The sequence below is a fragment of the Grammomys surdaster genome, unplaced genomic scaffold (genome assembly GCF_004785775.1).
Source record: "Grammomys surdaster isolate TR1022 unplaced genomic scaffold, NIH_TR_1.0 169, whole genome shotgun sequence".
Classification (NCBI taxonomy): domain Eukaryota; kingdom Metazoa; phylum Chordata; class Mammalia; order Rodentia; family Muridae; genus Grammomys; species Grammomys surdaster.
In genome coordinates this window covers 11439594-11453720 of record NW_021604617.1, presented here as the reverse complement: position 1 = coordinate 11453720, position 14127 = coordinate 11439594, and the positions used below count along the sequence as shown (strand labels likewise).

The 14127-nt window shown below is 43.7% G+C and overlaps 1 protein-coding gene across 1 annotated transcript in view; it reads left to right on the top strand.

Moving 5' to 3' along the window:
- LOC114620488 (24-hydroxycholesterol 7-alpha-hydroxylase) overlaps positions 1 to 14127 on the top strand; it is an 81895-nt gene that overhangs the window by 17207 nt on the left and 50561 nt on the right. The window contains exon 6 of the mRNA XM_028766575.1: positions 6799 to 6903. Coding sequence (XP_028622408.1) covers positions 6799 to 6903 — 105 coding nt within the window. The remainder of the gene's footprint in view (positions 1 to 6798; positions 6904 to 14127) is intronic.

Here is a 14127-nt window from a genome sequence, read left to right as displayed (position 1 = left end):
AGGTATTCTATTCCATAGGATAACAAAGCAGATGCTACAAACAACAGCAGCAACAAAATAAAACTTGGGAATTATAAAATTTATTCTCACAGTAGGCTGTGTCAAAGGGCACAATTACAATTTAACAGTCTTGATTGCTTTACAGTGTAGTTCTCCAGTTAGACAACTCCCTTATTCCATACACAGATGAAATATTCTCCTAGGCTGAGCAGAACAGGTTGGTTTTGTAGAACAGAGCTAGAGAAACATGAAATTCAGAGACAAACAACTTTTAAGACTGAGGACAGAGCAACAGAGCACTAACTGACTGGTTAAAACTGGATTATTCTGGTTACCCAAGGAGGTATGGAGCACAATGGATGCAGCTTCTCTATCGTTACTCTTGGCCTGTTTGAACAACGTCCACCTCTCACTCCTTTCCTCATCACTAAGAAGGTCACATAGCAACTTAGCTTCCGTCCAATGATATGAGACTTTGGTTTGAACAACTTTATATTGATTTTTTTTTTAATTGTTGCTTGGTTTCATTTTATTTTTCAGACAGGGTATATCACTATGGTGACCATGTAGCTAAGCTATAACCCATAAATTCCTGCTCCTCCTTCCTCAGCCTCCTGAGTACTGGGACTGTAGGGATAGGCCACCAAGCTTGGCATGCTTGAGCATTAGTGAAGTCTACTGGAATAAAAACAGTGGGTCCCTGTGGTGCTTTGAATAGATTTGGCTCCCCCAAGAGACTCAATGTGTGTGGATGCTTGGCCCACAAGAAGTAGCAATACTAGGAGGTGTGGCCTTGTCGGAGTAGGTGTGGCCTTGTCGGAGTAGGTGTGGCCTTGTCGGAGTAGGTGTGGCCTTGTCAGAGTAGGTGTGGCCTTGTCGGAGTAGGTGTGGCCTTGTTGGAGGAAGTTCAGCACCTTGAAGGCAGGCTTTGAGGTCTCCTAAGCTCAAGCCAGGCCTAGTGTAGCAGTCTCCTGCTGCCTGTAGATCAAGATGTAGAACGGTGTAGAACTCTCAGCTCCTTCTCCAGCACCATGTCTGCCTGCATGCTGCCCTGCTTTCTGCCATGATGATAATGAACCAAACCTCTGAAGTTGTAAGCCAGCTGCCCTTTGAAGCTTTCCTTTATAAGAGCTGCCGCGGTCATGTTGTCTCTTTGCAGCAATAAAACCCTCACTAACCCATGGCTCCAGCCGCATGCGTAGCAAAGGATGCTGTTGTCGGGCATCCGTGGGAGGAGAGGCTCTTGGTCCTGTGAAGGCTCGATGCCTCAGTGGAGGGAAAGGGAGACAGGAGTGAGTGGGCGGGTGGGAGAACACCCTCATAGAAGCAGGGGGTGGGGGGATGGGTTATGAGGTTTCCAGAGGGAAACCGGGAAAGAAAATAACATTTGAAATGTAAATAAAGAAAATATCAAAAAAAAAAAAGACAGCTTCTATACTTCTGTCAACATCTGTGTGGATAGTGAGACACAGGTGTGAGCAAACCAGGGAAGGATAATGAAACTCTGTAAAACAGACTCTGTTCCTGACTCCACTTCTACAAGTCGCTTCTCTCTGAATGCAAGGAGCTGGTCCCCTGTGAGTGACTTAAAGCATGAGGCAGGAGGAACGGTCCCTGGGGTTTATTCAGGAGCCATGAGTCTTCCAGTGTGATTGACAGTCTACCTGCATTACTTGGGGACCATGCTCACACTGCAGGAGCCCTGTGGCCGGGGTCCCCAGCTTTCCAGGCAACCCTGACGCTTGCTATGATGAGGTTTTTAACCCCTGACTGTGGCTAGAATCACTTCTTGGAACTGTTTTTTTTTTTTTTTGGTTTGTTTGTTTGTTTTTTGTTTGTTTTTTGTTTTTGTTTTTTTAAATCAGATCTGATTGCTGGGCCCTTTGCTCTCAGAGCCTGGCTTCCATTTGGCCTGGGTTGCTAGGTTTCTGATTCAGTCATCAGATATGTGATGTTACACACAGGACCTAACATCTAGACCTTACTTTTCTAATCTGCCCTGTAGAGCATTATGGGGATTAAATTGGTTAATTTTTGTAAAGGGCTTTGGACACAGTAAGGAGGAGATGAGAGCTTATTTTCAGTCACCATTTAAAAACTCATCTCTCGGGCTGGAGAGATGGCTCAGTGGTTAAGAACACTGACTGTTCTTCCAGAGGTCCTGAGTTCAATTCCCAGCAACCACATGGTGGCTCACAACCATCTGTAATGGGATCTGATGGATTCTGGTGTGTGTCTGATGATAGCTACAGTGTACTCATATAAATAATAATAAATAAATAATATTAAAAAACCCTCATCTCTCCATCTTCTGAGGTCTTCTCCAATTTCTTTCTTCAGAGACTTGAAATTCCTGTCACACAGATCTTTCACTTGCTTCGTTTGAGTTACAGGGAGCTATTTTATATTATTTGTGGCTATTATGAAGGATGTTGTTTCCATGATTTCTTTCTTAGACTATTCATAGTTTATATATAAGAAGGCTACTGATTATTTTTAATTAATCTCATACCCAGCTATAAGAGTTCTCTGGTAGAATTTTTGGGGTCACTTGTGTATACTATCATATCATTTGCAAATAGCAATACTTTGACTTCTTCCTTTCCAGTTTGTATCCCCTTGATCTCCTTTAGTTGTCTTATTGCTTTAGCTAGAACTTCAAGTACTATGTTGAATAAATATGGAGAGAGTGGGCAGCTTGTCTTGTCCCTGGGTTTAATAGAACTGATTTGAGTTTCTCTCTATGTAATTTGATGTTGGCTATAGGCTTGCTGCGAACCGTCTTTATTATGTTTATGTATGTCCCTTGTCAAAATGAGGACCAGAGTGCTATCCCCAGAACCTATGTAATAAAACTGGGCATGGATTCCAGTACTTAAAAATCCAGCACTGGTGGAAATAGAAAGTTCCCTGGAGCTCACTGGTCATACAGACTAGCCTAATCTTCTATCTGCAGGCCAATGCAAGACTCCATATTTTTTTTTAAAAGGGTGGGAGATGGCTCCTGATGAGTGCCGCTATCTTCTGACATCGACATATATCCACACACTTGTGTGTGCAAACCCATACCTATATATGCACCTGCACACCTGTAAATAAACATGCAGAGAATACATAGTCATTTAAAAACCAGGCCTGAAGATCTTTAATCCCAGCTATTCAGAAGGCTGGGGCAGGAGGATGGCAGGTTCAAGGCTTGCCTGGACAATCTAGTGAGAGACTGTCTCTGTCTTAGAGTTATACTTCTGTGAACAGACACTGTGACCAAGACAAGTCTTAAAAAGGACAATATTTAATTGGGCTAGCTTACAGGTTGGAGGTTCAGTCCATTATCATCAAGGTAGGAGCATGGCAGCATCTGGGCAGGCATGGTGCAGGCAGAGCTGAGAGTTCTACATCTTCATCTGAAGGCTACTAGTGGAAGACTGACTTCCTGGCAGCTAGGATGAGGGTCTTAAGCCCACACCCACAGTGACACACCTACTCCAACAAGGCCACACCTACTCCAACAGGACCACACGTCCTAATAGTGCCACTCCCTGGGCCAAACATATACAAACCATCACAGTCTTAAAATACAAAGAGGTGGCTATGGGTATGCTCAACAATAGAGTGATTTCCCAGCATGCTGAGGCTCTGTTTCCAATCTCTAGTACTGAAAAACAAACATCCCAAAGCAAATCGACATGACATATCAAATAGTTCAGCATTTAAAAAAGATGCAGAAAGCGTCTTATCTTAATTATATATTAAGTGTCACTAACAATGCTTCTTAACTCTAGAGAGGAAGACGGCCTCAGGAAAAAGAAATGTGTAAATGATGATTTCTGTTTTTTTTTTTTTTTTTTTAGTTTTTTCGAGACAGGGTTTCTCTGTGTATCTCTGGCTGTCCTGGAACTCACTCTGTAGACCAGGCTGGCCTCGAACTCAGAAATCCGCCTGCCTCTGCCTCCCAAGTGCTGGGATTAAAGGCGTGCGCCACCACCGCCCGGCATGATTTCTGTTTTTGATAGTCACTTTTAATTTTCAAACTAACATAGTCTTGAATCACCTGGAAAGAGTGCCTTAAGGAATGAGGGATTGTATGGTGGATATGACTCCCAGGGATTGTCTTAAGTACACTGTGGGTAGCACCATTCCCTAGGCAGAGGATCCCGAATTGTGTTATAGTGGAGAGAGCCTGCTGAGCACTAGGCCATATACTTTATGCTTTAGTCTTGGCTACGGATGCGACTAGCTGTTTAAAGTTGGACCACACAACCTGGAATTGTAAGCTAAAATCTTTTCTTTCCTAAAATGCTTTGTCTGTTTTTTTTTTTTTTAAATCCCAGCTACAGAAAATGAAACCAACACAAATATCTTTTTCCTTGTCTATGTATCCTTTCTGTCGCTGTGATAAACATCATGACCAAAGGAACTTAGGAGAGGAAAGCTTTTATTTCCTCTTATACTTCCAGGTCATAATCTATCATTGAGGGAAGTCAGGGCAAGAACTCAAGGCAGGACACTGGAGACAGGAGCCATTGAAGAAGTGCGCTTGCTGAAGGCTGGAGTCTATCACCTGCATTGCTTCCTTCTCAGTGGGCTGGGTCCTCCTATAGGAATTAACATAGTCAAGGCACAGATGCTTGAAATAGCTAGGCGTGATAGAGAGTAGCAGAAAATGAAATCCATAACTAAAATGATCAGTTCTGCTCTTCCATCATTATGGGCTCGTTAACGACACACCAGCTAATTAATATTCAGAGGTCAGCTGCTGTGTGTCTATCTCACAAAGCCATTTCTTGTTTTTTATAACAACTTTAATGCCAAGAAGATGGACTGATGGAGCTAACCAATCTGGAACACTTGTGACTTCATTAACAGCAGGTGACAGAGACAGCTCCATTTTGATCCTGCCTGTGCGTTCATTCCTTCCACACTGACTTTACTGCCGGTTTCCTCTCGTGAATACTGAATGTGAGCAAAAGTCGCTGCTTCTCAGAGCCATGGCTGACAGACAAATGAGCTAAACATTTGTAGAGACCTTAAAACTGTACTGTTCCCGGGCAAGCAGGGGACAGGCCAGAGCTCCTGTGTTGTTTCCTGTCACCTGTACTGAGTAAGTAAAGATTAAAAGCACATCCTGTGCCCAAGTTTCTGCCCTCTGGTGGAGAAGCTACTGTGGGCAAAATCAAATTAGAGAAACCTTGGAATAAAGTCAGGTCATAGGATTTCTGCAGCCGCCCGGGAACAACCAGCCTAGGTGGGCTCTGCTCTGCTCTGAGTTGGTTCCATTTAAGTTAAAATGTATCTGTCAGTTTGTTTTTCCAGGAGGTTGAACCTAGGTCCTCACAAATGCTAGGCATGTCCTCTGTTCCCGGGATTATTCCCTAGTTCTCCTTTTCGCTTTTTAGTTTGAGAAAGAAGTTCTCTAAGTTTCACTTGAACACACATTGTAGCCCAGACAGACTTTGAACTTGAGATTCTCCTGCTCTGCCCTTGCAAGTCTCTTGGTTATAACCCTGCACCACCAGGACTGACTACTTAATTTCTCTACGAGTGGAGATTGGCTTGTTCTAAAAGGGTAACATTTGGCTTGAGTCTAGTTCTTCTAGTGGAGTGCTTGTCTAGTGTGCAGGAAGACCCAGTTTCAATCTCTACCATTATATCATCATTGTCATCATCATCATCATCATCATCATCACCACCACCACCACCATAGTAACAGCTGGGTATGGTGGCACATGTCCTTAATCCTGGCCTTTGGAAGGCAGAAGCAGGTAGATCTCTGTGGGTTCAAGGCCAACCTTGACTACATAGTGAATTCCAGGTCAATCAGGGCTACCTAGGGAGACCTTGTCTCAAAACCCAAACATGGTATTTTTGAAGATACAAACTTCACAACTAACCAGTTGATCCCGGGGGATAGGGGAACCATGTTGGGGCTAAGGTTGTAGCTCAGTTAGGACAATTCTGGCCTAGCATGCTGAAAGCCCCAGGTTCATCCTGAATGAACCAGGCATGGTGCTACACTCCTGTAATCTCAGCCCTAAGGAGCAAGAGGCAGGAGAATCAGGAGCTCAAGGACACCATCAGCTACAGAGAAAGTGAATTTTCTTTCAAGTATTTTATTGACAACTGTGCTAGCTCATTTATTGTCAATTTTTAGGATGTAAGAACCATATCATGGTTGTCTTACGGATGAGGAAATCCAGTCAGTGTAATAGTGAGGTGATTTATACACTATCATTAATTTCCTTAATAGTGAAGCCAAAGGCAGAAATACAGCTAAGCTCCACCGGAGATCATGTTCCCCATTCCCGTGATACCACCCAGTGTACATGCGCCTTAGAATGTAGACACAGTATCTCCTGGACTTGAAGACAACTGAATGATTCCAGGGTCATGGCTCAGTCTAGGCAAAGTGCTTAAGGATCAAGCCAGAGAACCTGAATTTGGGATCCCCAGAATGCACATAAAAAAATAAAATCTGTGTGTAGAGACACCTGCCAGTAGCCATAGCACTGGGCAGAGGTTGGTGGATTCCTAACGCTCATTAGTCAGCCAGAGTAGCAGGACTAAAGAGCTTCAGGTTCAGCGAGAGACTCTGTCTGAAAAATAAACGTGGAACATGATGGAGGAAAGACACTCAGTGTTGACCTCTGACCTCCCTGTGCACATGCGCTTGCACACACACACACACACTGACAAATGTAGAGAACACCCTCAGAGGAAAAATAATAGAATGATTTCTTGTTTGTCGACATCAGTCTTTGTTACACAGCCGTGGTCTAACAATGGTCATTTCTCTCACAGACCCTCTTTCAGGCCATATTGGAATCTGTGGAGATGGAAACACGTCAACACAGCCCAAATTATGGACTGCTTATGCTTTGGGCTGCTCTGGCCAATGCTACTCCTGTAAGTACATGGGAGACAAGAGGCTCTCTTTCATCTGCTTAGTGTGTGTGTGTGTGTGTGTGTATTTATGGCAGTGGAATTGGATGTAAGAATATATATTTTAAAAAAGCAAATGCTTGATAGAAGATGACTAAGTGGTCCAGTGGGTGAAATGCTTGCCTCATGAGCTACAGGACCAGAGTTCATGAATCCTGGTGGGTGTGGCAGGCTGCCTACAATCCCAGTACTTGAGAGTTTGAGACCTGAGTTCCCTGGGACAAGCTGGCCAGCTAGCTAGGCCTACTCAGTGAACTGTGGGTTCATTGAGAAATCCTGTCTCAGTGAGGAAGGCATCTGACATCAACCCCTAGCTTCTACAGATAAAAGCATACATGTGCACACGTGTCTGCACAGAAACATATGCAGACACACCAGGCATACACACACATACACACACAGCATGTACGACACTCACATATAAGCATCAAGACCCCCACACTCCCCGCCAACCCACCCCCAAATATTAAAGGGGCAAAGTGTACATCCAGAGGGAATTCTTCCCCCTGGCACACAACTAGCCCAAGAAAAACCTTGCCCTTTGTGGTCCTCTGTGTACCGTTTAAGGACCCCTGACTTTGTTAGGCTGTATGCTCTGAGTGCTGTGCAGTCCTACTATGAACTAACTTAAAGCTAGGAGATCTATCTGCAGTTCCCTGCTTTGTCGGCTCGATTCCTTATGTTGCCTGAAATGTAAGAATGGCTGTCTGTGTATTCGTGTTTGAGGAAATAGGAACACTCAGCCCATCTCTGTTAACTGTGGTCATCTCCCCTCACCCTTTTCTTTAACAACTAGAAATAAAACCAATGTGTAAGTATCACACCTTTCTCCTCCCTGTTTCTGAAGGGGATCTCTAGGTCCCAATAACTCTACTTCTTTTAACCCGTTGTAAAGAACAGAGCACAGAGGCAGATATTCCAACACTGCTACTCAAACATATGTGCCACTTATGAGAATCTATATTTCATCAGTGCCACCCTAGTGAAGAACCTGTGCTTCCCCCTACTCTACATGCTCTGATATTCTTCTTTGACTCCTCTCAACTAACTGTGTGAGCTACATCAAAACTAAAGGGCAACTTCCCAAACATGCACACAACAGCCACAGTCAGAGGATTAGTTCTCAGGATCTCACCAGAAAGGTCCCCCTGAAGAAAGCCACACAAAGCGCTATTGATTCGGACACAGAGGTCTGTCCTTTGAGATTGGACCTGGCACTGGTCTGAAAGGACATGCCTGACGATGACTGAAAGATTCATCTTGCTGGACCTTCCTTGTTGGCACCTCCCAGAGGCAGGTTGTAGCAGGCGCAGAGACCTTGGAAAGGCCTTTGCATCAGATCCGAAGCCAGTTCCCATAGCTGGGTGACAGTGGGACACATAGTCCTTTAACCTCTCCCAGCCTGCACCCGTGTCCTCATCTCAACTGCCTCCAAGGATGATTGGGAGGATTTTACTGGAAATAATAAAAAGTACTTAACAAAATTGATGCTCATTAATTAAATGTGCTGCACATACAAACATCACCCTCGTTGAAATCAAAGGCCTCTTTCAATGGCCCATTAATAATGGATATAGACGGCCATGAGTCCCAAACGCTTGACTCCTGTCTTAGGTAGGTGTCTTAGGGTTTTTCCATTGCTGTGAAGAGACCCCATGACCAAGGCAACTCTTATAAAGGACAGAGCTTCTTGGACTGCTTACAGGTTCAGAAGCTCAGTCTATTATCATCATGGTAGGAAGCATGGCTCTAGGCAGGCATGATGCTGGAGGAGCTTGAGAGTTCTACATCTTCATCCAAAGGAAGCCAGGATCAGACTGTCCTCAGGAGGAGGGTCTCAAAGCCCACCCCCATAGTGACACACTTCCTCCAACTAGGCACACCTCCTAATAGTGCTACTCCTTGGGGCAAGCATATTCAGATCACCACAGTAAGGTTTTATTGCTGTGAAGAGGCACCATGACCATGACAACTCCTATAAAGGAAAACATTTAACTGGTCCTGACTTATAGTTCAGAGGTTTAGTCCATTTTCATCATGGTGATGTGCAGGCAGACGTGGCTCTGGGGAAAGGAGCTGAAAGTTCTACATCTGGGTCAGTAGATAGCAGGAAGAGATAAATGCCACACTTCCTTCAACAATGCCACACATACTCCAACAAGAACACCTCCTAAGAGTGCCATTCCTTATGAGCTTACGGAGGCCATTTTCTTTTAAACCACCACATTCCACACCCTGACCCCATAGGCTTGTAGCCATATCAAAATACAGAAATGCATTAAGTCCAACTTTAAAAGTCCCCATATTAGTCTCGACCCTATAAAAGTTCAAAGTCTCTTCTGAGACTCATGGCAATCTCTCAAATGCAATCTCCTGTGAAATCAAAATGAAAAGCAGATCACATACTTTCAACATACAATGACACAAAATAAACATTACCATTTCAAAAGGAAGGAAAAGAATCATAGTGAGGAAATACTAGACCAATGCAAGACCAAAAACCAACTGGGCAAATACCAAACTCTATGTCTATGTCATCTCCATGTCTAATGTCAAAGAGCTCCTCAGATCTCCAACTCTTTTTCACCTTTGTTGACTGCTACATGCTTCTCTCTCTTGGGCTGGTTCCACTCCTTGTTAGCAGCTTTCTTCAGTAGGTATCTCATGACTCTGGCATCTCCAACGTGTTGGGGTCTTCCAGGCAATCAAGGTTTCACCTTCACAGCTTCCCACAATGGCCTCTCTAGGCCTTCAGGCATGGATACCCTTGAAACACACCTCAGTGGCTTTCCTTAGTCATGGAGGGAGATTCCACAACTCTTTTCTTCTATCCTTAGCTCTAAAGTCAAAACCATGTGGCCCAAACTGCCAAGTTTTGCTGCTTACTAAGGTTAAAATATGGCCCCCTTGTTCAATTATGTCTTCACTAGTTTTATGTTTTCAGTGGTTTCCTTTATTGCCCAAGTTCAGATGTCCTGAAACTTAGATCAGGTTGGCCTTGGTCTCAAAAATCCACCTGCCACTGCCCCCAGAGTGCCAGGATTAAAGGCATAAACCACTACATTGGGACCTATACTTTTCTTACATTCCTTTTCACAAGTTGGAAGCTTAGCTGGGTGGGATCTTGCTCTGAGGTCACCACCCCTTTTATTCTATTTAACATCAGGGTTTTCTTTCATCTGTTTTTCCCCTTGAACACAGGATTTAGCTCTATTCCATTTCCTGGTACCTCTTTTCTCCTTGAATTATACATCTTGTATTTTTCCTTGCTTAGCTTGCTCCTTTTTTTATTATAGATCTTCATAAAGATGAGCCATAATAACCCCGCGACAGAGATAATACTAGGCTGTTTTGAGATTCCCTCTGCTAAAGCAATTAATCCCAAGCTCTTCAATTTAGACTCAAACAGATTTTTTTTTTGAAAAAGGGCAGAAAGCAACCATATTTTTCACCAAAATATTACAAGAAGTGTCTCTAGGCCACACACAAATACTCTGTTCCTCTGAAACATCATGAGCAGGGTCCCACAGTTCAAATCATCCTCCATACCACTGTCTTCCATGCTCCTAAGAGGATGACTAATTAAGCCCCACTTAAAGGGTTCAATTGAATTTCTAATCCAAAGTCAAGTCCATATTTCTCCAAACAAAAGCATGATCAGGCCTATTACAGTAATATCACACTTCTGGTATCAACTTCTGTCTTAGTTAGGGTTTTATTGCTGTGAAGAGATACCATGACCATGGCAACTCTTATGATGGAAAATAATTCATTGAGACTGGCTTATAGTTCAAAGGATTCCATTATCCTCATGGTGGGAAGCATGGTTGTGTGCAGGCAAACATGGTGCTGGAGAGGTAGCTGAGAGTTCTACATCTGGATCAGTAGGCAGCAGGAAGAGAAAGATGCCACACTGGGCCTGGCTCAAGCATCTGAGACCTCATGCCTACTCCAGTGACACATTTCCTCCAACAATACCCCACCTGCCCCAACAAGGTCACACCTCCTAATAGTGCCATTCCCCCATGAGCCACTATAATCCATCAATGGCCAGGAGGAGCCTGGCTCTTCTATCTTAGCTTTTAGGATCACCCATTTGTAAAGAAGCCCTAAGAGCTGTAAGTGGTGGGTGGGTGATTTCCTGGCCCAGGTAGGGTCAGTATTTCCTCTCTCCTACCTTGAACCCCATGGGACTCACAGCCTGTTCTTTAGATGAAATTGCTACCAGCCCACCAGGAGGCTTTGTTGTGACCTAGATGTGTTTTGACAGACCATCTCAAGGTGTTAATCATAGTTCATGAGATTATCTTGATAGAAAGGCCGTTTCCTAAGTGTAAGATGTTCCTGGCTAGAAAATGAACTGTTCTAGAACATTTTTTTCAATAAAAAGTCAGAAATACCAAAACTGACTTTGACCATTTTTATCTGCCGCTTCTCTGAAGTTCTGACCATGCCAAGCAGCCATTGTGGTCCTCATTTTTCTCAGAGTTAATGGCATGGCGGCCTATATATGACTGACAGAAGATTGTCTGGAATGTTATAGAGAAAAAAATGATCTAGGATAGCCATCACTTTGACTTTTAAATGAGTTCATTTCTTAGGTATAGAGACAAACCAGAGTAAAAGAATAAATAGCAAATGATGAACAGATGATGGATGGATGGATGGATGGATGGATGGATGGATGGATGGTTGGATGGATACAGACATAGAAAATCATCAAATCGGGCAGTCAAAACATCCAGCCGGAAATCAGTTGGGAAGCATTTTAAGATACCCAATGCCAGTTCCCCACAGAAAGAGTCTCAGCCAAAACAGTTCTCTCAAGTGAGGCTTCCAAGTAAAAGAACAGCAGCATAGAGAGATGACATCATCAGGTGCTCACAACACCTCTCAGAAATCAACGGGGGAGTTATGGCAGCTAGAGTTCCCAAACAAACTTGCTCGCCATGGGTGAGCTTGCTGTGGCTCTGTTTCCCTCTTCCCTTTCCTGCTGTATGAACGTTCACATTATGGGCTAAATTGTGGTAGCACCTGCTAGGAGTGCTTTACCTTTCTGCCTTTTCCAAGGGCACAGTGTTGTCTTGAGCGATTTTGCTGTCTGTTGTCTTTCTTCCCTGTCACAGAGTGAGAGGCCCTATTCCTCACACATGAGGGCTTCAAGCACTCATGACATTAACACACTGGGGTCTGAAGTAGGGGGACCAACCCCACTTCCAGGGCTAGCTACTCAGTAAGCTTAAATAGCAATTACCTTACATAGAGTGCTTCCTAGACTCCATTAGCATCCATGGCATCTCCTCTGGACGCTGTTGCAGGAATGCATAACTTATTGCCTGGGATGCAGCCAGCCTCAGAGCCTCCTTCCTCATCTCTTCCCAGCTTTGTTCTTAACTCCCCAACAAGTGGTTTTGTGTGGATGCTCTATATTTTAGTGATCAGGGGCTCTCCTTTCTGCATGGGAGAATGGACTTGACCCTTTTGGCATAATATTGTTACTCCATCCGGAAAGTAATTTTGAGATCCTTTTCCAAATGTGTCAGTGGCCTTAGGGCCACTTTTGCCTTTTGATTCAGTATTGCATAGACACATTTTTATTAACTCTTTACTATCTTTTCTTGTTTTTATTTTCTTTATTGAGACAATGTCCCAGGCTGGCCTTGAACTCATGATCCTTTTGCTTCAGTTTTCTAAGTAGAGTCTAGGATTTTAGGCATGTGCCACCTTGCCCAACACTTTTCTTAATTTTAAGAAGGACAAAAGTCATATCTTGTCTTTTTGGCTAAGGTGGGGTGTGATACAGTTTCTTATCAGTTTGATATCAGATACATCCTCTATTTGAGGACGACATCCTAAATCGACTTTTAGAGCTGGATGGAATGGAAGCTTTCTCTGACCACTCCATGCAGTGATCTGGTATCGCAGGAACTCTGGGGAACCCCTCTTGGGGAACTTCTGAAAGAAAGAAGTACTTCTTCTCTCTTAACTATTGTAGGGGAAGGCAAAGTCTCATGTAGTCACCTAGCCCAGGCTGGCCTCACTGGTTATGTCAGGAAGGATGGCTTTGAACTCCTTATGTCTTTTGCCTCCACATCCCGGGTGCTGGGATCGCCACCCTGTACCATTGTATGAAAAGTACACTGTTTTGTTTTAGTTTATTTCTTTTACTTTATATATGAGTGTTTTACATGCACATGTACGTACTATGTACATATCTAGTGCTTGTGGTGATCAGCTGATATCAGATTCCCCCTGGTAATGGACTTCTGGGTATTATAAGCTGCTACTTGGGTGCTGGGAACTGAACCCAGGTCCTCTGTGAGAGTAACAAGTACTGTTAATCTCTTAGCTGGCTCAACCATCTTCAAAAGTTCCGTCTTAAAGGTAGAAAACAGCAGACTTGAAAAGTGAGAAATCTGTGACGGGAACTAGGCGCTTGACAACATAGTGTAGCCATTTGTTACTGACCTGAATTCCATAAAAATAAATGGTACCCAGTTTTTGTAGTTCTCAAAACCAGTCAGGCACACAGGCCTCTGAGCCCTTCTTGTGTTGCTGAAGAACAAGGAGCATCATGGGAATTCTTTCCCAGCAAGGACTCTGACTTCAAATCTGATGAACGGAGCATAGAGTGATTATCAATCAAATCCAATAGCTTAGCACTTCCACGGGTTAGTTCACAGGAGAAAGAACCTGAGGAGGGACCCAAGAGAGAGAGGCCTGGGCACTGTGTGAAGCTGAGCTAGGGAATCTCAGGGCTGAACCCTTCCTAATCTGGATGCTGCCCTAGCATGTCTGCATGGCAGGTGTCTGGTCTTCTCGTTCCTGTGTGTGCTTCCAGCTTAATGCATCCTTCAATGCTGCACTTCCTTCATGACCACACGGGGGAGTAGTAAATCATTTCAAGGGACATCCTGTTTCACCAATGCAACAAAGAAACAAAAAAGACTTAAGTTATACAAAGTATTACCTCGGTCACCTCAGAATTGATTTCAAGAATAGTTTTTTTTCCTTGCTTTTGACACTTACAGTTATTTATTCTTCTTTACATTTTTCATTTTTCAGAATTTCATAGGTAAGTACTGTGTTTGCATTATTTCTTCCCTGCCGGTGTCCCCTGATTCTTCCTGTTCTCTCCTCCATTTCCTCAGGAGTTCATGATCTCTTTTTTTTTTTAACACAGCAGAT